General features: G+C 43.0%; 1 protein-coding gene across 6 annotated transcripts in view; it reads right to left on the minus strand.

Annotated features, from left to right (window-relative positions):
- The window catches only part of ADCK1 (aarF domain containing kinase 1), a 107,159-nt gene that overhangs the window by 27,600 nt on the left and 57,165 nt on the right, over positions 1-22,394 (minus strand). For 5 of the 6 annotated variants that reach the window (XM_081003873.1, XM_081003869.1, XM_081003870.1 and 2 more), the window contains 2 exons: positions 2,352-2,510; positions 932-1,090 (listed from right to left, as the gene is read on the minus strand). The exons of the other annotated variant lie outside the window; for it this stretch is intronic. In XM_081003873.1, the coding sequence (XP_080859999.1) occupies positions 932-1,090; positions 2,352-2,510 (318 nt within the window). The remainder of the gene's footprint in view (positions 1-931; positions 1,091-2,351; positions 2,511-22,394) is intronic. 6 annotated transcript variants of the gene reach the window in all.

Genomic DNA, 22,394 nt, shown 5'->3' on the forward strand with positions numbered 1-22,394 from the left:
TTCACAGTGCAGAGGGCACCGGAATTAGCTCAGAGTGTAATATGAGCTGTACAGGAAGTACAGGAGGAGTTTGTCTCTCGACTGCTGAAGCTTGAAGAGAGCAGACATGATTTTTGTAACGCTGCAAAGACAGAAATAAAGGAATGTAAATACGTTTCTGTCTATCTCTCTCCCCTGCCCAGGGGGGGCAGGAAAGAGGGGGCGTGTTCTTCTCACGCTGAGAAGGATCGCCTATCGCGACCTCTGCCTGGATCCTGCTGGGGAATGCAGACAGGGAGGTCAACAGGAGATCAAGCCGGGTGCCTGGAGAGTGGCCAGTTTCTCCTGATAAAGGCTTGATTCCTAACAGCTCCTTCCTAGTATCCACACTGCCAGGCTTATAACATCAGGTCCTGACACTGATTCTGAATTGCTGGCTGCCACCCCAGAATGCTCTCAGCCTGAATATTCAGGCAACAGTCAGGCAATTCAAGAGAATGTTCTGTGCATCAAGAGGCCACCCAGTGCTCTAGAACTCAGTTTTCCTGGAGGACCGAATTTACGTGGAGCTGTTGTACCAAGGCTGAAATAATCGTTCAGCACAGAAATTACTGAGCTGTGCAGAGAATAGTGTCCCAGCTGTGTTCTTTGCCATTTTTGCTGAGGCGCCCAAAACTAGTCATTAAAAATTACTACCTCTTTCTTCCTCCAGGCAGTGCCTGCAGGACCAATGTAAGACACACACATACCCTTCCCTGCTATTCTGGTGAGGGCCAATAATATCCCTACAATATCTAATTCAGCAGCATCAGCAGAATTACATTCACTTTTGATACCCCACCCACACACCCCCAATAGCAATTTAATAACAACACTGCCCCTGCTGAATGCCAGTCTTACGCTCACTTGGACGCTCATAAGATTGCATGCAGATTGCATGTGCACACATTACCTTTAGAAAATCAAACTTTCTGAGCATGTGGGCCACCTTCTCAGCATTCCTCCCTTCGTTCAGGAAGTCCAGCTCAAGAGGCAAGTTCTTTTTAGATTCTTCAACTAACCACATGAATTCAAAGTCTGGGAAGATCTGCTTCACGGCCGAGACAAGGACCTGGAACCAAGTAGTTGCATCGTAAGTTTCCGAAAGGATCCTAAACCACATTGAAGTACCAGGCAGCAACAAGAAGCCAACACTGAAGGCCAAGCTAGGTCATGATGGGAGAAGTTCGTGTGCATGTGAAGGGGGCTTAAGCCACAGTTTACCTCCCTGAGCACTATTCTCCTCTCCGGTGAGCTCCAATGACAGAAGTGGCTTCAGATGACTGGAAAAGTGGTGCCTAAGCTGTGCAAAAAGCTCTAATGTGGAAGCAGCCCATCTAATAAAAATGATGATTGATGGAGCAAAGGTGGATAGAAAAACAGGTATGTGGATTTACTATCGTGTTTTAATGCACAGTTGGGGAATCTTAGGCCCAGGTCCCAAATATGGCCTTCAAGGCTGCTGTGTTTGACCCTTGAAAGTTTATCCAGGCCATAGCCCTCACTGGCCCTGCATCGCACCCTGAGTGTTTTCACCTGGGTGAAAACTCTGATAATGCCCCTTCCTTAACTGGATGGAAGACATGGAGACATGTCTTGAGTGTGTGTAGAAACTAACCTTCTGTTCAAAGGAAACATTTATATTCATTGCTCCACTTCTGTTTCCTCTTCCCTCCACCCCTAATCTTCTTCAAAGGTTTTCCCTACCCACTAGAGCTGATTATAAGGGTTTACAGGGCAGTGGAGTTGGGGGAAAGTTCTGTTCTGCTAGCATGCATCTTTTCAGCTAGCAGAACAGGACCATCAGGACCAAACAGGACCCTGAATCTGTATTGGCTTAGGAACTGTTTTTATTGTTGATGTGTTTGTTGATGTTTTTACTGTTAATCGCTTTGGGATGTCTTGTGGGAAATGATTTATACGTGAATGAAATCAATCAATAAAATTATTTTCTGAGAAATGTTAGCCAAGCGCTAACTTCTACCCATGTTATTTCTCTTTCCGCAGAATCTGGAAAAAAATCTGGAGCCTAGCTTAGCTTAGTCAGTAGCGCATGAGACTCTTAATCTCAGGGCCATGGGTTCAAGCCCCATGCTGGGCAAAAGATTCCTGCATTGCCGGGGGTTGGACTAGATGACCCTTGTGGTCCCTTCCGACTGTGCTTCCATGATTCTCATGCATGTAACAAACTAAAGACAACCCTCAATGAAGCAAAAGGAAGCATGGTGCTGGCAGAGTTCTGAAGATCCAGCCCAGCTTTTGAGCCTGCCTGTGCCAAAGGTGACACACATCCATTTTGTAATGGAGGCAGATACATGAATGTAGCCATTTACCTCCATCAGCAGAATATCCTTTGAACTCTGTGTTTGAACCTTCGGGTGCTGGACTTTCACTGCGACGGTCCTCCCATCATGCAGCACAGCCTTGTGGACTTGGGCCAGGGATGCCGCCCCCAATGGAGCATCTTCAAAACTTATAAACAACTCATTAATCTGCAAGGGGAAGAAAGAAGGGAAGCTGTCAGCCTCCTAAGAAACAGCCCGCAGGTATGCTTCAGATGCAGAGAGACATTAATTACCATAGACAGACGGAGAGCCCTGACAGCCTGGGGACTGCAACCCAAGCTTCATGTTCTCTCAGTATATTTCAGCCAGAAAAGGTGTGTGCCTTTTCAATAGGCAAGCTCCTCGCGAAAGTGGGAAGTCAGTCTGGGTAGGGTTGTCAGCTTTTTGCTCTGGCAGTGCTCCTGCGCTTTCAGCAGCTGCATGCCAGGAAAAAAATTATAGTAGGCGAAGTTTTTCCTGTCACAGCAGCTCCATAATGGGGTAAGCTGTAACTACTGAATTCCTTCCTGGCAGTTAGCAGGTAAAATCACAGGGAATGATTTAACAGGCAGAAGCTACACTGCATTTAGAGTAGCCATGTGAGAAGGTCCACAAAAGTGACTGAAGAGGGGAAGCCCCATCCTCTTGCCTTCTAGCCTCTTGTTAGGCTAGCGAAAGAAAAGGAAGGCTTCTACGAAGGAGGCTGGCAACGGAGGAACGGAGCACGCCATCTCTCTTCTGACAGCCCTCTGCATTTCCATGCTGTTTGTGAGGCAGGGGGGTCTCCTCTCTTCACAGCCAGCACAAAACCCAAGCCAGCTTCTTGGAGAAGAAGAAATTTGCATGCAGAAAGATCCTGGTTCAATCCTCAGCATCTCCAAGTAAAAGTGGGCATCTCCTGAGTCTGAAACCCTGTAGAGCCACTGCTAGTCAAGGTAGGCAGTACAGAGGAGGTGGACCACAGGTATGATTTGATACATGGCAACTTCCTAATTACTATAATTTATTATATACTAATTCTACCTTTCCTCCAGGAAACTTATGGTGACATACACTCCCCCAATTTTGTCTTTGCAACAACCCTGTGAAGTAGATGGGGCTGAGGCATTGACTGGCCCAAGTCCACCCAGTGAGCATTATGGCCGAGTGGAGGGTATGAACCCTTGTCTCCCCCTGTCTAACACTTGAACCACTACACCACACTGGCTCTCATCTCATCATGGCTGCAACTGACTTGGTACAAGGCACCTTCTGATTTTCCTCCAAGCCAATGTTCCTCAAATTTGGGTCCCCAGCTGCTGTTGGACTACAAGTCCCATCATCCCTGATCGCTGGTCCTACTAGCTAGGGATGATGGGAGTTGTAGTCCAAAAGCAACTGGGGGCCCAGCTTTCAGAAACACTGCGTGTAAGCTGACAGAGAAGGGAATCTGTTTCTCCCCCGCTACCCCTCTGGCCTGCATGGAATCCCTGGCCATCTGTGGCTACCAGGTGATCTGTTAAATACAAGGCTGCATAGGAAGGAAGCAAAACTGGATCAGTCAGATAAAGTTCGCAGGTGTGAAAGGAGGCTTATCAGACACCGGTGGGGTTCCAGTGTAGAAGCTGCCCTTCAGAGATATTATTGTATAGCTGGGGAAACCTTCCAGGGTCATCTTGCCTCCCCTCCACAAGCCCAACCCAATGTTAAAGCAAAAATGGCCAATAGAGTTGGCTTAGAAGAAGACCGCCTGCTCCCTGCTTACACAAGACACAAATCTCACCAGGGCCAGCAGTCAAGGAACACATAATTTATGCAGAAATGGAAAAAAAGAAAACAAATGGAATGCTGGTGCATTTTTATATCCCACTTTTTTACACAGTAATTAAGGACGGGAGCTGCGGCAAGCCGGCAATTAAATATGAATAAAACACTTTTAAGCAGAGCCTACATGCAAAGCATTCAACAGAAATCTTTTGTGTTGATGAAGCTGCGGGGGGAGGGGAGAGAGAAACACCATCTCTGAAGGAGGCCTACATGCCTACATGCAGCTGCTGACAGCGACTTTCCCTCCCCTCACACACCGCTGCCTCGCTTTCCCCATCGCCCCCACCCCCACCCCTGCTTCTTTTACAATAACTATTACCAGCAACAAACTGGCACATTTGCAGCAATTAGATTCAAACGGAGTCTCAACCGCCTCCAGTAATTCACAGGCAAGGCGCCTTTTATTTATTTATTTTATTCCTCCGGCGGCAAAATCAATTAAGTAGAACAACCACATTTGAAAACGACTAGTTATGTGTTTTTTAATTACAGCAGATCCATGATTCAAACCTTTTGACATTCTTGCCTTCAGAAAGGAATTTCTTTCCCCTCAAACAGTTTACTAGATGTTGTTTCTTCTCCTTCTTCTTCTTTTTCACTTTCAGATTTATTCATTTCCTCACCAACACCGCCAAAGCAAATGATTGATTCTGCAGAGAGTCAGATCGTGGCCTGAGGGAACTACTCACGTGGGCAGGGTGCTGTTTAAGCGGGTAAAAGCCGCAAATGACTTTTACCTACACCTGAAACCCCTACACTTGAGTAAAGGGTCCTGCCTCAAATGTAAAGCAGAGAGTGGCTGGGCCGTATTGCTGTGATAAAGATGAATGTATTGCCTAGAATGTTGTTTTTGTTTCAGACGTTACAAATTGTAGATAAGATGGACTGCTTCAAGAAGTGGCAGAGAGATATTCCTAGATTTGTCTGGCAGGGCAAGAAGCCCAGAATAAAATTTAAGATATTAACTGACGCCAAGGAAAGAGGTGGATTTGCCCTGCCAGACCTTAAACTTTATTATGAATCAGCAGCTTTTTGCTGGCTGAAAGAATGGCTACTTCTTGAAAACACAGACATTTTGGATTTAGAAGGTTTTAACAATGTATTTGGATGGCATGCATACTTATGGTATGATAAGGTCAAAGCACACAAAGCATTTAAAAATCATATTGTTAGGAAAGCATTGTTTAATGTCTGGATAAGATACAAAGACTTATTGGAAAATAAAACCCCAAGGTGGCTGTCACCAATGGAAGCAAAAGCTCTGAAAAGGCTCAATATGGAGGCCAAATGGCCGACATATTGGGAAATTTTGGAGCAAGAAGGAGATAAATTGAGACTGCAGAGTTTTGAAAAATTAAAAAATAAAGTGAGAGATTGGCTCCACTACTATCAGATAATGGAGGCATATAATTTGGATAAGAAAATAGGCTTCCAAGTGGAAAAGTCAAAATTAGAAACAGAATTGTTAGAACCCAAAACTAAAAATTTGTCAAGAATGTATAACTTGCTGTTGAAATGGAATACTCAGGATGAAACGGTGAAATCTGCTATGATTAAATGGGCACAAGATGTTGGACATAATATTATGTTCGCTGACTGGGAACAGTTATGGACCACAGGTATGAAGTTTACGGCATGTAATGCCTTAAGAGAGAATATTATGAAAATGATATACAGGTGGTACATGACCCCAGTCAAGCTTGCAAAAATTTATCATTTGCCCGATAATAAATGTTGGAAATGTAAAGAAACTGAAGGTACATTCTTTCACCTTTGGTGGACGTGCCCAAAGATTAAGGCTTTCTGGGAAATGATATATAATGAACTGAAAAAGGTATTTAAATATACCTTTCTGAAGAAACCAGAGGCCTTTCTCTTGGGCATTGTCGGCCAACTGGTGCCAAAGAAGGACAGAACCTTTTTCATGTATGCTACAACAGCAGCAAGAATACTTATCGCAAAGTATTGGAAGACACAAGATCTACCCACTTTGGAAGAATGGCAGATGAAGGTGATTGACTACATGGAATTGGCGGAAATGACTGGCAGAATCCGAGACCAGGGAGAAGAGTCGGTGAAAGAAGACTGGAAAAAATTTAAGGACTATTTACAGAAATATTGTAAAATTAAGGAACTTTAGAAGGATGCTGGATAGAAATTAAGAGGTTTTTAGCTGTAATGCTTTAAGAGACATGGGGAAAAAAAAAGGTTAACAATTGGGTAAAAGATTAATGGTAAGGATTTGCTGAACCAACAAACTGAATTGGAATACAAAGAAGGGAGGTATGAGGAGGTCTGGGGAAATAAGAGTAAGGAAGATAGGTTATGGAACATTATTGTGTTTTTAACTGTTTTATTTTGTATGTTTTTTCTTACTTTTTGCTTTTTTGCTGTAATTTACACTTTTTTCTTTGTTTTCTGTATTTTTGTGAAACTTTAATAAATATCATTTTAAAAAAAAAATTGTATAAATCCTTAATTTATCTGACTAGTTATTATCAATAAAGAGTTTGTGAGTGTTTATTCAAAAAAAAAAAAAAAAACCAAATGTAAAGCAGAGAGTATTCCACACATTTGTTGTCACACCGGGCTGTATCCAATGTTAGTCCTACTCAGAGTAGACACTTTGGATGATATCCAGCTACGTTCTACTCACAGACCACTGAAATTAATGAACCTAAGTTAGTCATGCCCCTTAATGTCAATGGGTCTACTCTAGCATTGGATACAACCCAGTGAAATGAATGGACCTGCCTAACTTAGGTATATCAATTTCAGCGGGTTTACTATGAGTAGAAATTAGTTGGCTACAACCCAACACTTGGGTACAACACTCTGAAAATCTCAGCTTGCTTCCTTTTCTTTTTAAACTAAGCCTCTAGCCCATAGGTTTACAGAGGTGAATTTGAAAAGCATACAGGCTATAATGAAGTAAAACAAGATGGTGAACAGAGCATCCACCGGGCATGGATAAATGGAATGTAGGGACTTCCATGGCTTCTTCTACCTCCCCATAACTCCTAAATTATATACTCAATTTGCATAGGGCATTCAGCACACACAGGAATCTTTTTGAATGTCTGTACTACCAGAGAACACTAGCTTCCTCCACTGTGCATTCTCCTCAATATTACTTTGGCACAACAGCTTCCATTTTGTGTGGAAGTGATGAGTGGAGAGATCTAGCAAGCTAAGGCCAGATGAAGTTTCCCGCCAAAACCCTCCATTATGATTGCTGGCGCTTGGTCTTCTTCCAGTTCCTAATCTAATCAAAGCAACACATTGGCCTTGTTTGCATTTCACTTTAAACCAAAGTTAAACATATGGTCTAGAGGTGAAAGCAGAGCATGCTAGGCTAAAATCACAGGCGCTTTAGTCCTCCCTGCTCTTGCTGTGAACTAAGCCCGCACGGCCATTAAGTGGGGTGAAGCCATGGCCTCAGGCAGCGGATGTCCCTGAGGTGGGGCCCCAGAGGGTCTCCACCTGCCCTGCCACCTCCACCACCAGCAGAAAAGCATCATCAGCCTCACAGAATGTGTATTATCTCACCTGAAACCGGTGAGGTCTCACCTGAAACTGATGCCAATGCTGGCACCACTTCTCCACTGGCAGCAGAGGCAGCAGGCAGGGTGGCCCAGGCGGTGGCTTCAAGTGGCAAAACAGGACATGCCACCCTTGTCACACCTGAGCTTGGGTTTATTTCTCTCCAAACAAACCATGAGCTGTTACCAATATTTGTCCTTGGCTTAAAACGTGTTGCTTGTTTGAGGCAAACAAACCACGAGCCCAAGTTTGGATATAATGTCATGGTTTGCCTCAGCATTACGTGTAAACGGAGCCAGTAGTGACTACTTCACTACAGTGATAGACCATAAGGAAAGTAAGAATAGGAAAGCCAGGAAAGGAAAGAGCTCAGGCACCAAACAGGATTGGTGGAGTCTCCAGGAACTGAAGAATGGTGGGGAAGGGGAAGATATAGAAGCTACATGAACAGGTGTGCTGCTGAGATAACACAGCAGTGTGAGCTGCAAGACCCCAGCAGAGCAAATCATTCTCTCTCACACTCATATACTGTCTATATATTCCAACACTCCCCAGTGCACCAGCTTCATAATGTGGGCCACTGCTTTTTTCTTTGCCACAGTATGGGCTTCCTTCCATATCCTCACCCTCACCCCCATTTCTGCAACGCAGAAGTGCTTGAGATAGCCTGAAAAGCATGGTCTCAAACTCCTTAAAACTGTATCTTGCACCACCGGAAGCTACAGCTCCAACACAACAGGGAGGAGGAAGAATGTATAAAGTCCACCTCCCCCTAAATCAGGGGGAAATGCTTCTGCCCTGTGACACAGAGCCTGAGACCCTGGAGAGCGGCTGATGAACGGAATAGACAATATTGGGCTACATCAGGAGTGTGGGGGCTCAGATCTGGTCATCCAAGCCTCTTTATTCAGGCTGCAGGATTCTCCCCAGGCCACACCAATCAGTACCTTCTGTTCTACACCTTGCTTGAGTGTTTTTGCCTGGTTGCAATATGCGCTATATGGAATATGTGGTAACACCTCTTGGTAGCCTGGATGGAACATGGAGTGAAGGATGCAAACTTTTAACTTCTGCATGGCCGGAATGTAATCTACTGTCACATGCTCCGCTCACTTCTGCCCCTGGACCTAGACACCACTGGCATGCAGCTCTTGTAAGGTTGCCAATGGCAGTACGTGAGCCTCGGACTGAAAAAGATTCCCCACCCCCTGAGCTTGATGGACAAATACTGTAAGATGCTAGAAAGCAGCTCCCTCTGTTACTACACCAGGTCTCAGGGAGCTTCTGGAGTTTCCTAAAATCCTCCCGTGAAGGATCACCACCAGAATGTACCGACCCTGACCCTATTCCAAACTATATATTGTACTCAGCACTTGAAATTAAAGATTTATTATTCCACGGGCTTTTGCAAGACCTAGGCTTGTTGTGGCAGCAAATGTCAAAGCTACAGCCACTCTAAACTTTAAACCTGGGCAGTAAATGAAATCCTCTAGTTCCCCCATCAATTTGTGCATTCTGTGCTCAGAAATCAAGTGTTGCATTGTTACCCTAGGAGTTATTAAGACAGCAGAAGTTGAAAGATTAGATTTATCGCAGCCGATAGTGGATTATGAAGAATAATTCATCATACGTCAGAACAAACAGCCCACAATTTATAGAAGCTGGCCTGAGCCTGTGAAATCTGATTGGACTTCTTCTTGACTAATGAATGCAGAGCTTAATTGATGAGACCCTAACTTGGCTGTCAAAAGTGCATATCTATTAGGTATTTTAAAATAATAATTTTCTAACATGTGGGTGATACAGCTGCTTCTCACCCCAAACTGAGACGCTGTACAGAACGTTCGTCTCTCTAGATAACAGCCCAGCTGGATGAGACGAATACCATTTAGTTCAATATCCTGTTCTCAGGGTGGACAAGTCAGAAGCCTATGAGCAACCCTTAAGTAGGGACTGAGTGCAATAGCACTTTCTCTGCTTGTGATTCCTGGAAAATGGTATACAGAGGCATACTCTGACACCCTGGTACCTTCATTGCTTGGGACCAGGGTACCTGAAAGGTTATCTGACCCCTTAAATAACAAACTGATCACTGCATGCTGGAGTGAGGGCCTTCTGCAGAAACAATCTTATCAGGAGGTCCGTTCTGCCCAATGTAGAAATCGGGCCTTGTGTGTTTGGGGGCCTATCCTTTGCGATGTCCTCCCCTTGAATACTAGACAGGCATTCTGTTTTCTTTTCAACACCTATTGAAGACCTTCCTCCTTCAGCAAGCCTTTTAAGCTGAGATCTTTCCCACTCTGTATCTGTGCTGGGATTGTTCTTAAGATGTTTTTATTGCTTTGTCTCTTGCCGTTTGCCAACCTGGGCTCTTTGCTAAATTTAATATATAAAATTAATAAATTATGGTCAGTAATGATTAGAGCTAAAATACACGTTAAATGGGCACACCTTTGACCTTTTACAGTAACAGGCTGTCGAATTAACACCTGCAGTGGTGCAGTGAACTATTTGCAAGAAACACCTCACTCATCTACACTGAATTCCTAGTCAGATATGGCTACCAGGCTACTGCTTAAATACAAGGCTCCCTAGTAACTGTGCATAACAGCAAACAAAAGAAGAGAAACTTCAAACTAGGGCTGGATAGATTGTCTTGAAACTGTGTTGGCAATGCCTGAAAAAATCTCAAGAGGTCAGAAGACAGCCTGTTTTTCCGGTGGTCAGAAGGCAGGACTTTAGTGGTCAGCATAACCCCGATTGTTGTGCTGAGCAGAAGCAGAATAAAACTGTGCAAAACAAATAAAGGTATGCATATTTTCTGTACTTGTATCATTTATAAATTTAGCTTTTTGTGATAAAAAATTATTCTTTTTTTTTAACGAGCAAAGACTACACAGTCTTGCTTTCCACTTAACACAGCTTTGGCATACAACATAGTGCTGGCAGTTACCCTGTTTTGTTGTGATTCCCCCCCCCCCCCAACAAATTGATGCTTCAGGGAACATGCTCTTTATTCCATCTCAATTTACTCTTGCTTATCATCTGTGCTCAGGCAAACACACAGAATAACCTTGATTAAGGCCAGATACTTAATAAAATGCAAAGCTAGCAATAACAATCAGTAATCCTGGGCTGATAACAATGCCCTAATGTGATGATGCCATGAGGGAAGAGGTAGGAGATGGGAGCAGCAGTGATACCTAGCTGGAGTGCACATACAGCATGTATACCATGGTACTCTAAAAAGACTGGCCTGAATACTAATCCTAGCTGACCCATTAGACTGTTGGGAAAATCCAGACAAATAAACCAACATTGTGTCACGCTACCTTCTTATCTATCAAGGCCTGTTTACTATCTCTCCAGATACTGAATTTCTCCACAATTCAACATTATGTCTCCTGTTCTTTCCTAAGAGGCTTACAGTGGTGACATTTTTTTAAAAAATTGTGATGATTACAGCTTAATATAAAACAATACAAAATTATGGGTGAACCACATGCATTATTAATTTTAATTTAGCTTGTCCGTGTCATTTTCGAACATTTGAGGCCCTAGGACAGTATTCAACTATGTTTTACACAGAGTAGGCCCTTTGAGATAAATGAAAATAACTAAAATAGGGCCATTAATTTCAATGTGTTTACTCCGAGCAACACCTAGTTGAATACCATTGATAGCTTTTAGCAGGAAGACTGTCACGCATCCTGGGAAGACACAGGTAAATACATCTTCTCATGGCAACTGTATGGCAACGCTTAGAATTCTGCCCACATGGGCAGCAAAAGTTAATGCACAGGCAATAGCCTTCACTTGGGAAAATTTAAGGCGGACCAGTGCTTGCTGCTGGGTCTGCTCATTTGCACTGTGGAATCTTGAAACCCTATTGAGATGCCATGCGGATCCACCCAGAAGTATGAGGTAGTTAGCGTAGATCATCTCTTCTTCCAGCAGGCAGCTACCAGTCCATGCAGGCAGTGCTTTTTTTCTATTAAAAAAATGTTTAAAGGGTACTCTCATTTTCCAACTCATTGAAATACTGCCCCTCAATGAGGCCAAACTTAGATTCACAAAATGTTTAGGGGTATGTGTACCCCTGCATCCCCGCAGAAAAACAGAACTACATGCAGGTCCTAAACAGGAGTGAGGAACAAAAAATAATAATTTTGAAAGAAATCCTGATGAGATTGTTAAAGGAGGAGGAGGAGAGTTTGGATTTGATATCCCACTTTATCACTACCCTAAGGAGTCTCAAAGCGGCTAACAATCTCCTTTCCCTTCCTCCCCCACAACAAACACTCTGTGAGGTGAGTGAGGCTGAGAGACTTCAGAGAAGTGTGACTAGCCCAAGGTCACCCAGCAGCTACATGTAGAGGAGCGGAGATGCGAACCCGGTTCACCAGATTACAAGTCCACCACTCTTAACCACTACACCACACTGGCTCCCCAAAGAAAAGAGCAAATTATAAATACCTGACAGATGCACTGAGATACAACAAAATTCCTTATTGTTGGGAATATCCTGAAGGTGTATTAATTAATAATGCACGCAGTTCACCCATAATTTTGAATGGACCAGTGACAATGATGGAATTCCAGCAAGCAATCTCACAGGGAAAAATTGGGAAGGCACCCAGACCTCTTGGTCTATCAGCAATATATTATAAGAAGTTACAAGATTACCTAATACAACTATTAAAAGATATTATGAATATGACTTTAAATATGACAGGTGAGCTGCCAGAATCATGGAAGAATGCCTATATAACTTTAAGTCCTAAACAAGATAGAGATCCTGAGTGGCTCAAAAATTATCAACCTATATTTTTGTTGAATAACGATTATAAACTTTTTGCAGATATATTAACAAATAGGCTGAAATGGTATTAAAAGAGGTAATTCATTATGACCAGGCCAGATTCTTGCCAAGAAGACAAATAAAGGACAATATTAGGAATATTAGGAATATAATCAATATAATAGAATATTTACAAGTGAGAAATGAGAAATAAGCAGCCTTAATGTTTTTAGGCGCAGAGAAAGCATTTGACAATGTTTCCTGGGATTCTATGTTTAAAGTTTTGGAATATATGATCTGTGAAGACACTTTTATAAAAGGAGTCAAAGCAATATATACTGAACAGTCAGCTAAACCGATAGTAAACAATGTCCTGACTGAGAATTGCAAAATAACTAACAGAATGAGACAAGGCTGCCCATTGTCACCCTTGTTGTTTATATTAGTTTTAGAAGTACTGGCACAAAGAATAAGATGTAATCAATAAATTAAAGGTATGTGGGACAGAGACAAGAGAAACTAAAAGGATTTGCAGATGACGTGGTGATATCTGTTGAAGAACCAATAGAGTCAATCTCGAAAGTATTACAAGAGATAAAAAAAATTGGAGATGTAGCAGGTGTTAAGATTAATAAAGACAAAACCAAACTCTTGATAAAAAATATGAATGATGAGAGTAAAAATAATTTACAAGATGTGTCAGGTTTAAAGATTGAAAGAAAGATTAAGTATCTAGGTGTATGGTTAACAGCAAATAATATAAAGATAATTATTTAAAAACCTGGGAAGATATCAAAAGAAATTTGCGAACTTTCACTGTTAAGTAGAGTGTTGACTATAAAAATGAATGTTTTACCAAGAATGTTATTTTTGTTTCAATCAACTTACAGTGATTGGCAAAACAGATTGTTTCAATGCATGGCAAAAATATATCTCTAAATATATCTGGCAAGGGGTAAAACTGAGAATAAAATATAAAATATTGATAGATGCAAAAGAGAGAGGTTTCTCCCTGTCAGATATGAAATTATATTATGAAGCATCTTGTCTTTGTAGGTTGAAGGAATGGATGACATTGGAGAATCCACGTATCTGACATTTAGAAGGTCATGATAATATTTTTGGTTGGCTCGCCTATTTGTGGTATGAAAAGGTGAAAGTACACAAAGGATTTACAAATCATATAATTGGGGGGGATGTATAGAGTATGGGATAAATATAAAGAAATTATTGGAGATAAAAATACCACTTTGGCTCTCACCGCTGGAAGCCATAGCGGTAAAGAAAAAGAATATGATGGAATGTTGGACAACTTATAGAAATTTATTAAAACAGGAGGGAGGAGAGTTTAAATTAAAGTAATTTAAGGACTTATCAAGAAAGTTAACATGATGGATACAATATCATCATTAGAATGAAGCCTTTAAGAGAGATAGGAAATGAGGGTTTGGAGAACAAATATCATAACTGGAGAGAGATCTGTTGGAATGTAATGTTAAAGTGCTGTCTAAAATGTGTATTACTGGAATAAGAGACAAAGGATGAGCAGTTAAAATCTTCAATGATGCATTGAGCAATAGATATTGATTATAATGTATATGTGGAAGCATGGGAACGAATGTGGAATGTGAATATAAAATTTACAGCATGTTACGGTTTAAGAGAAAATTGTGTGAATATATTATATAGATGATATATAGCACCGAGTAAATTCCTCAGTATTCCATGTATAAAAAACCTGGTGACCTGTGATGTCACCAATGCCCTTCTGACTCTGCCTTTGCCAAAAGTCAAGGCATTTTTAGATCTGGGGTGGGAGGTAGGTCCCCCCCCCATGTCAAGTCTGCCTCTGCCTAATTTGCTCTTCTGTCTCCAGCTGTCTCCCACCTGAACTGAACAACGCTCATTAAATCCACTGACTTCTCTCTCTTTAGAGAAATACTATCTTATGCACTTCTTGCGCTAGCCTGTCTGTCAGGATGGAGTTGTGTCTGCCAATCTCAAAGATAGATTGGAACTGTAGCTCTTTCAGAAGGTGCAGTTTCACAGCAGCAGCAATTAAAACAAATGTGCTTTAAAAGCAAGAGCAAGCAGCAACAGATAGTCTCTCTTTTAATTTCTGAAGCAAGATTCTGGCCTTGATTTCCTGATTGCCAGTGGGAAATGGGACATGATCTCCAATGTTGGCCATACTCAGAGCAGACCTACTGAAATACATAGACCCACTCTGAGTATGACTTACCTGGCTATGACTTACCTTGTCACTCCGACAAATAATCTCTTTTATACCACAAATGGAGAAGGAAAGGAATACAACCTTACACCAGGTGTGGGGACTATTAAGCTGTCCGGATGTTACTGAACTAAAACTCCCATTATTCCTGGCCAATGACCATAGCTATTAAGCTGATGGCAGCTGTAGTTCAGCAATGTCTGTTCCTCACTCCTGACTTACACTTTATTTGCACTTTCTACCAAAGCAAGAACTTCAGCAGAACCACGTGTTTTGTTACCCAAATGTTGTAGAACTATCCAGTCTTCAGCTCTCTGTGATCTTTCTGCCGTGCAGGGCTTTTTTTCCAGCTGGAACTCACCAGAACTCAGTTCTGGCACTTCTCAGGTAGGCGCTATTGCCATTATAAGAGAAAAAAGAGTGAGTTCTTGCACCTCTTTTGCTAGAAAAATAGCACTGCAATGCCATGTATATTATACATTCTTTGTATTTTCGTCATTTAAGAAACTATTTTTTCTTAATAGAATCTATTTTTATATAGTTTCTGCTGTATGTTTTTTACATACTTTTGTTGTAAACAGCTTTGATAGAGTTTAGGATATAGCTATATAAGTATACACACACACACACACACACACACACACACACACACACCTCTGCCTGGGATCCTGGAAAGCCACTGCCAGCCACAGCAAACAATATTAGGCTAGATGTACAGTATGACATGGAATGAAGCAACTTCCTATGTTGCTATTAGTAGAGATGGAGGAGAAAGTCAGTTTGCACTTTCTGAAACAAGATGAAAACCAAAATATAGCCATACTTTAAAATTTACATTTTTCTGAATTTTGAAATGCAGTTCAAATTTTAAAATGCGTTCCAAAAAACCCCTCTATTATTATTATTATTATTATTATTATTATTATTATTAATTAAATTTATAGGGGAAAGTTTGTGTAAAAATGCACATACGTAAAAATCACACCAAAAATGTATTACATATGGGGAAATTGCTTTTGCAAAAATGTGCATATTAATCAAAACTCCATATAACAATGGGTTTGTTAGGAGAAAGTCACAGTAAAATGCTACTGAATTTTCATGAGGGTTTTTTTTTTTACTAAAAATTGCTGACTACTAAAGAAATGTGGAGACCTGAATTTAAGACTGGAAAAATGATAAACAGAGAAGCGAAACTAACAGATCCTAAAGGGAACATTCAGTCATTTCCTCACTAGTAGTAAGAAATGGTATACTCTAGAAACATACAATACATAGGCTCTCTGCTCATTTGTTTTTGCTATAAGTCAACAGAAATGAATGATGTAGCAACAGGGCTGTCTTACCCATAGGCGCTAGGGGTGCAGGGCACCCGGGCGCTGGGCTCTCAGGGCACCAGGCCGAGAGTCCGGGGCCCGAGAGTTGAGTCCAGGGAAGAGCCCGCCCATCGGAGCGCCACGGCGGGCTCTTCTGCTGCGGGTGGCTCTGCGCCGCAAGTTCGGGGGCGACCGAGCCAGCAAGACGCTGAGGCAGCTGGCCAGCTCCGCCCTCTGCCTGGGACTTGACAACCTGGGAGGGGGGGCGCCGGGCGGATCTTTGCACCCCGGCACCGCATATGCTTAAGACAGCAATAGTCATGTATGTAAGCAGCAAAGCAGAAAATCATCAGACCTATGGATCAGCATTCAAGTCACTGGGCAATGTAGAAGGGAATAATTTTTATTTCTTACATTTGTAACACAGCCTGCTGCAGGCTGCCGCAGAGTTACGTTTGGATAGGTCCGTTTCACAAAAGCATGTATAATCACCATATGTGTCATAACTGAATTACTAAAAACATAATCTTCCACAGCTCCATTAAACTACCTCTATTAAAAAGTACTGCACTTTGAAGCGAGAAGAGCTGGTAGGAAAGACCAGTCCTCTGATGTTTGAACTGTGATCACTCATTCCCAAAACCAGGCCACCACCTATTATTATAAGAGAGTGGGGTGCAAGGACTCTCCTTATTCTCCTTTCCTCTTGCCACACACATTTTCAGAACATGTCCCCAGCTGTACCACATACTTTTTAAGATGTGGTGGCCAGAACTATACACTGTATTCCAAGGGAAGCTGCAACCACAGATTTGAATAAAGGCATTATGATATCGGCAGTTTTATTTTCAGTCCATCAGAGCAGCTTGTGTTAATTAATCTTACTTAGGTGTGTGCCAATAAGCTAAATAAACACTGTGTGTAGGGCTTCTTTTTAAAACCTGTTTATTGAAACTGTTGCTTTAGGGGTTCGATCCAGAGTTCCCAGGAGCAGAACTCTGCTCACAGGGTGCTGGTGCTGCAGGAAGTGGATATTCGCCTGCTCATCCCAACCCCTGAAGTGAGCTCTCCTTGACAGTGTGAAAATTAGACCCACTGGATCTCAGTCCCTTCCAGGAACAGAGCAACCTCTTTTGTTCACAGAATCTGCATCCAATTCAGCGAGTGGTCTCCAACTAAACGGTTAGGCTAGTGCAACAAATTTTATCTGTGCAATGTACAGTCGTACCTCGGCTCCTGAACATTTCGGCTCCCGGACAATTGGAAACTGGAAGTGAGTGTTCCGGTTTTGGAACGTTCTTTTGGAAGCCGAACATCCGACGGGGCTTCCGCGGCTTCTGATTGGCTGCAAGAGCTTCTTGCAGCTAACAGAAACCGTACTTTGGTAGTTGAACGTTTCAGAAGTCAAACGGACTTCTGGAACCGATTCTGTTTGACTTCTGAGGTACAACTGTATCTTCCTTGACATCTCCACTCCATTTCCACTCACTTTTTCCCTTTCCTCCTTTCTCAGTCCATGCTTTCCTTCTCTTTCTTTCCCTTCCCTTCCCACCTTTATCCTCGCCGAGTTGCCTGCGCGCCACTTCGGGAGCACAGCGCCGCTGATTTACTCCCCTGAAAGCAGCATCTGCACGCATGTAAATCATCCTCCAAGCCCAGCCTGTAAAATGGGCTTGTTCGCTAAACTCTATGAATAGGGAAGTAGGCACAGCTGGCCTATTCATAATCAACATAAAAATAGATTAGCACTTTACAGATTAAACATTATCGTTCCAACGGTTAACATAAATCATCTGCACTTATGGGCCCAGCACTGGCGCTGCTCCCCAGGGGCATAATTTGCAAAGGAAAAGAGAAGGATGCACGGCTGATGGGTGTTATCATATGTTTTTCCGGATGGTCAGGGAGACTACGATTTGTGCAAATTCAGCCACAAACCTTACATGCAGAGAAAGAAAGCTACCTTATACATACAAGGACAGGATATCTGTCCATTTAGCCACACATCATGGTCTTCTCAGTTTAATTAAGGCAGCAACATTGATGAATTGGATCCAGCAATACCAACTTTTCAAAGTCTGATAGTCATTTACACCTCCAGGACCCTCCTGCCACCTCCTTGCCTCTTAGCACCCCACCCCAGATTATCACACTGCCCCTCAGGTAGTAGCATTGCCCACTTTGGGAACCCCTAAAGCATTAGACGCGGTGCATGGGACGTGGGTGGTGCTGTGGGTTAAACCACAGAGCCTAGGGCTTGCCGATCAGAAGGTCGGTGGTTCGAATCCCCGCGACGGGGTGAGCTCCCGTTGCTCGGTCCCTGCTCCTGCCAACCTAGCAGTTCGAAAGCACGTCAAATTGCAAGTAGATAAATAGGTACCGCTCCAGCGGGAAGGTAAACGTCGTTTCCGTGCGCTGCTGTGGTTCGCCAGAAGCTGGCCACATGACCTGGAAGCTGTACACCGGCTCCCTCGGCCGATAAAGCGAGATGAGCGCCGCAACCCCAGAGTCAGCCATGACTGGACCTAATGCTCAGGGGTCCCTTTACCTTTTAAAGCATTAGAACCCCTGCGAACCTTTTCTCTATGTGCTGACTTCTCTGTCCTAGGACAGGGCCAAAAGAGCTGTAGCACACACAATCACACCCCACCTGATGTAGCTAGACTACAACTCCCCTCATCCCTAACTATTGGACATGGTGGCAGGGGCTGATGGGAGTTGGAGTCCAGCAACAATTGAAGACCACAGGTTCCCCACGCCTGGCTTGAGATACAGATCAGGCTTGACCTCAAACGCCCGCATCAGCACCAGGTAGGACTTGTGCACTAAATGAGCAGCTTGCCCAAGATTGCCCTCAAAAGACCTCTCTTCTTTTTAGGGTGGGGCAGGCCTCTGCGAGCTCCAGAAAGTAGGCGCTTCGCTTGAAAGCGCAGCATTGGTGATGCCACCTTTCAGTTGACTAATGTGGTCCCATTTGTTCTGGCTGACATTAATGCTCCTTCCCATCTATCTCTGACTCTTTAAATTACCTTTTTATGGCTGAAATCCTTTTTTTTCATAATTGATAAAAATCTCCCTTTTTATATCCCACATTATTATGGAGAAATGTGAAGGATTCGCCCCCTCCCTTTTTATTCATCATTTTAGTTTTAATATAAATGTGGTTTTTATTGATATATGCTTGGACAGCTCAACAAACCCACTGGGAGACGCTAATAAAGGAGGTGGGGAAAGCGGCCCCACCCACTCCAATAGCTTCGAGTCCTCACTTTGGGGCAGAAGAGTGATGAAATGGAATGCATGGACTTTTAAATGAAAAACCAGTTCTAAGGAAAAGCCACCAAAATGGAAGCAGAGGCTGAAATGAGTCAGCTATTCTAGAACTCAATGAGGAAAGGGTATTTACTAAGCAAATAACTCTATAGCATAATAGTGTGTAGTGAAATATCTCAAGGACCCCCTGTACACAGACCCCCTCTGCCTTTTGTGTGGCTGAACTGCATCCCACTGTACAAAAGTTGAAGTCACATTGCTCTGCTTATTTTTCCCTCTTGCCCTACACATCACTAGAATGTGGCCCCAGGAACACTGTCAATGAGGTCACGTGGCCCTCAGCCTGGAAAAGGTCCCTCCCTCCTGGCTTATAGGATATGGGTTTGTGACATCATAATATCTAGCCAATTGATGCCACTGACAGCAGGTTGTTGCTAAGAAGTTGCAGAACTGTGGTTTGTTTGCTATTTCCTCTCAGAGGTCAATACTGAGGAGGGGACAGTAATATTCAAAATAAATGCTGTTAGGCTACTACCAGACCCGCCTCACTGCTCCAAAAACATTACACCTGCCTTCCCGCATAATCTATTTCCCATCGTTTTTCCTCTGACTGGAAACCTGACTGCAATAACGGCTAACCTGACTTCTTAAGGACTGTGAATCCTGAACGGTTTGAAAACATGAGCCAGGCACCTAAAATCAAAACTGTTTTGAAAGGAATGAGATTTTAAACAGTAATATTCTATTTTTGAATGCCTTGTGGCGTTTGAGCTAATAGGCCATAATACAGCTGCACTTTCAAATATTCTACTGCAAACACTGAAAGTTTCAAATGTCAAAGGATGGAGGTTCTCAGTTTCATAAGCTGAGGCGGCAAGCAAAAAACAAAGACTCCATCCCAAAGTCCCAAAAGTTGAGATTAGAATGCAAAATCTTCCATATTTGATGTGGGAAAATACTAGGGCTGTAATGAATATTTAACAGTTTTGATTTAGGGGTTGAAAGCAGCTATGTCTGTGGGATGGAAATTTCTCCTGAAAACCACTTATACGGAGTGATTTCCCCATCTAACCCACTGCAGCTCCATGCAGTGCCATTGTTTTCCCCAGCTGCTACTTGTCAGCATCACCCTTGAGCCAGTGCCACCAACTGGACTCATCCACTTCAGCCCCGACTGGGCTAGGCGAGCTGGGTAGCACTTCCAGAGACCACCTTATGCACAGGAACAGGTCAAAGTGCTGTGGACTCACAGCTTAGAGTGGTGAGCACCGGATTCACTTCCACAAGACAGTCGTCGCACAGCAGAGTATAGCAGAGTATAAACGACTCGGAGAGCAGCTCTGTAGAATATCTTCTTTATTCTATCTACAACTATAATACACAACTATATACAGAGCTAAATGAGGTCTAAACTGAAATGCTGAACTGCACTGAGTGCCTGCAGCTGCTCTTAGCAGCAACCTTATCTATACACACGATCTCTAACACTCAGTCTCTCTCTCTCTCCGACACACTGTTCTGCTCACTACTAGGTTATTATTTTCTCTTCCAGTTTCTTCTACTTCCTCCATCCTGGATTAGCCACATAGTGGTGACATCACAACACAATGTTGCTAATCGACCCTGATGACATCATTAAGGGCAACTGAAAGTGAGGACAGTTAAACAAATAAGCAAGCAAACGTTTTTTGCAAGTAATGCTGAAAAGACTGCCAAGAGAGAGAGAGAGAAAGCAATTTTACAGTGCTACACAGACACTCTGAATAGCAGGCAGTAGTCCCAATGCAGCCCAAGGAAATGCTGTTATGAGCCACATACATTTCACTTGTATTTTACATTATGAGTCATGCAGTAGAGTGGGCTTGCCCTAAAAGGCTGCACTGACACACTAACAGGCTGCAAAGTTCAGCTCAAAAAGCATTCCCAATCTATGGTGAAAATGGGTGCGAAAACTAAAGTTCTACTGGTGCCTTTCCAATGTAAGATGATAAGAAGAGCCCGCTTGATCAGACCAACAGCCCATTTAGTCCAGCATCCTGTTCTGACAGGAGCCAGCCAGATGCCTGTGGGAAACCTGTAAGCAAGACCCAAGCACAAGGGCACCCTCCCCTCCTGTGGTTTCCAGCAACTAATATTCACATGATCCCTAACCCCTGAACATCCCTGGTAGAGGTCGATGAGAACTGGAGTCCCAAAAATCTGGAGGTCAGGGGTGTAGGAAGGGGGGGCGGGGGCAGTCCGCCCCAGGTGCCATCATGGAGGGGGTGACAAATTATTATCAAGGAACACTTACTGCCCTACTAGGGCGGTTCATAAAAAACTTTTTTTTTAATGCCTGCTCCAAAGGTCTTATCTTACTACACCAAGGATTATAGAGCTATATATGAAATTTCATGCATATCAGTTAATATCTTGACCCTCCTCCACAAAAATAGCTGTTTACTTGGCCGTTTTCCTATGTCGTGAAGGCTGAAATTTCAATTCAGTGGAGCAGGGTCAAGATATTCATTGATATGCATGAATTTTCAGATATAGCTATATAATCCCTAGTTTAGTAAGATAAGACCTTTGGAGCAGGGATTTTTTTAAAAAAATAATAATTATGAACCGCCCTACTGCCCTACCCTCTGCTGGGCTTCCCTCCCACACCTCCAGTCTCCGTTGTTGTGTCTTTATCTGTTGTGTGTCCTGGCTGAGGGGAGAAACAGAAGAAGGATGGCCATCGGTCAGGGATGGTCTATTTGAGATTCCTGCATTGCCCCAGGGGTTTGGCTAGATGACCCTCAGGGGTCCCTTCCAACTCTACAATTCTCTGGTGCAGGCTTGTGCAGAGTTTTAGGTACAAGTTGGATGTAAGGGGTGAATAGGATTGCAGCCCATCTTATGCACCGTTGGCTCGGGAATAAGTCCCACTGATCATGATGAGACTAGATTGCTGCTGTGCAGTCCTGTTTTTAAATGTTTTCCTTTTCAGATAATACACAGCATGGTGAAATCTCAATAAATAAAACCTCCCCTTCAGTAGTTTCAAGCACTACTACAGGTTCCACATAACATCTGCTAAAACCATTCTTCTTTAG

This window comes from Podarcis pityusensis (genome assembly GCF_964106645.2).
Source record: "Podarcis pityusensis genome assembly, chromosome: 1".
NCBI lineage: Eukaryota > Metazoa > Chordata > Lepidosauria > Squamata > Lacertidae > Podarcis > Podarcis pityusensis.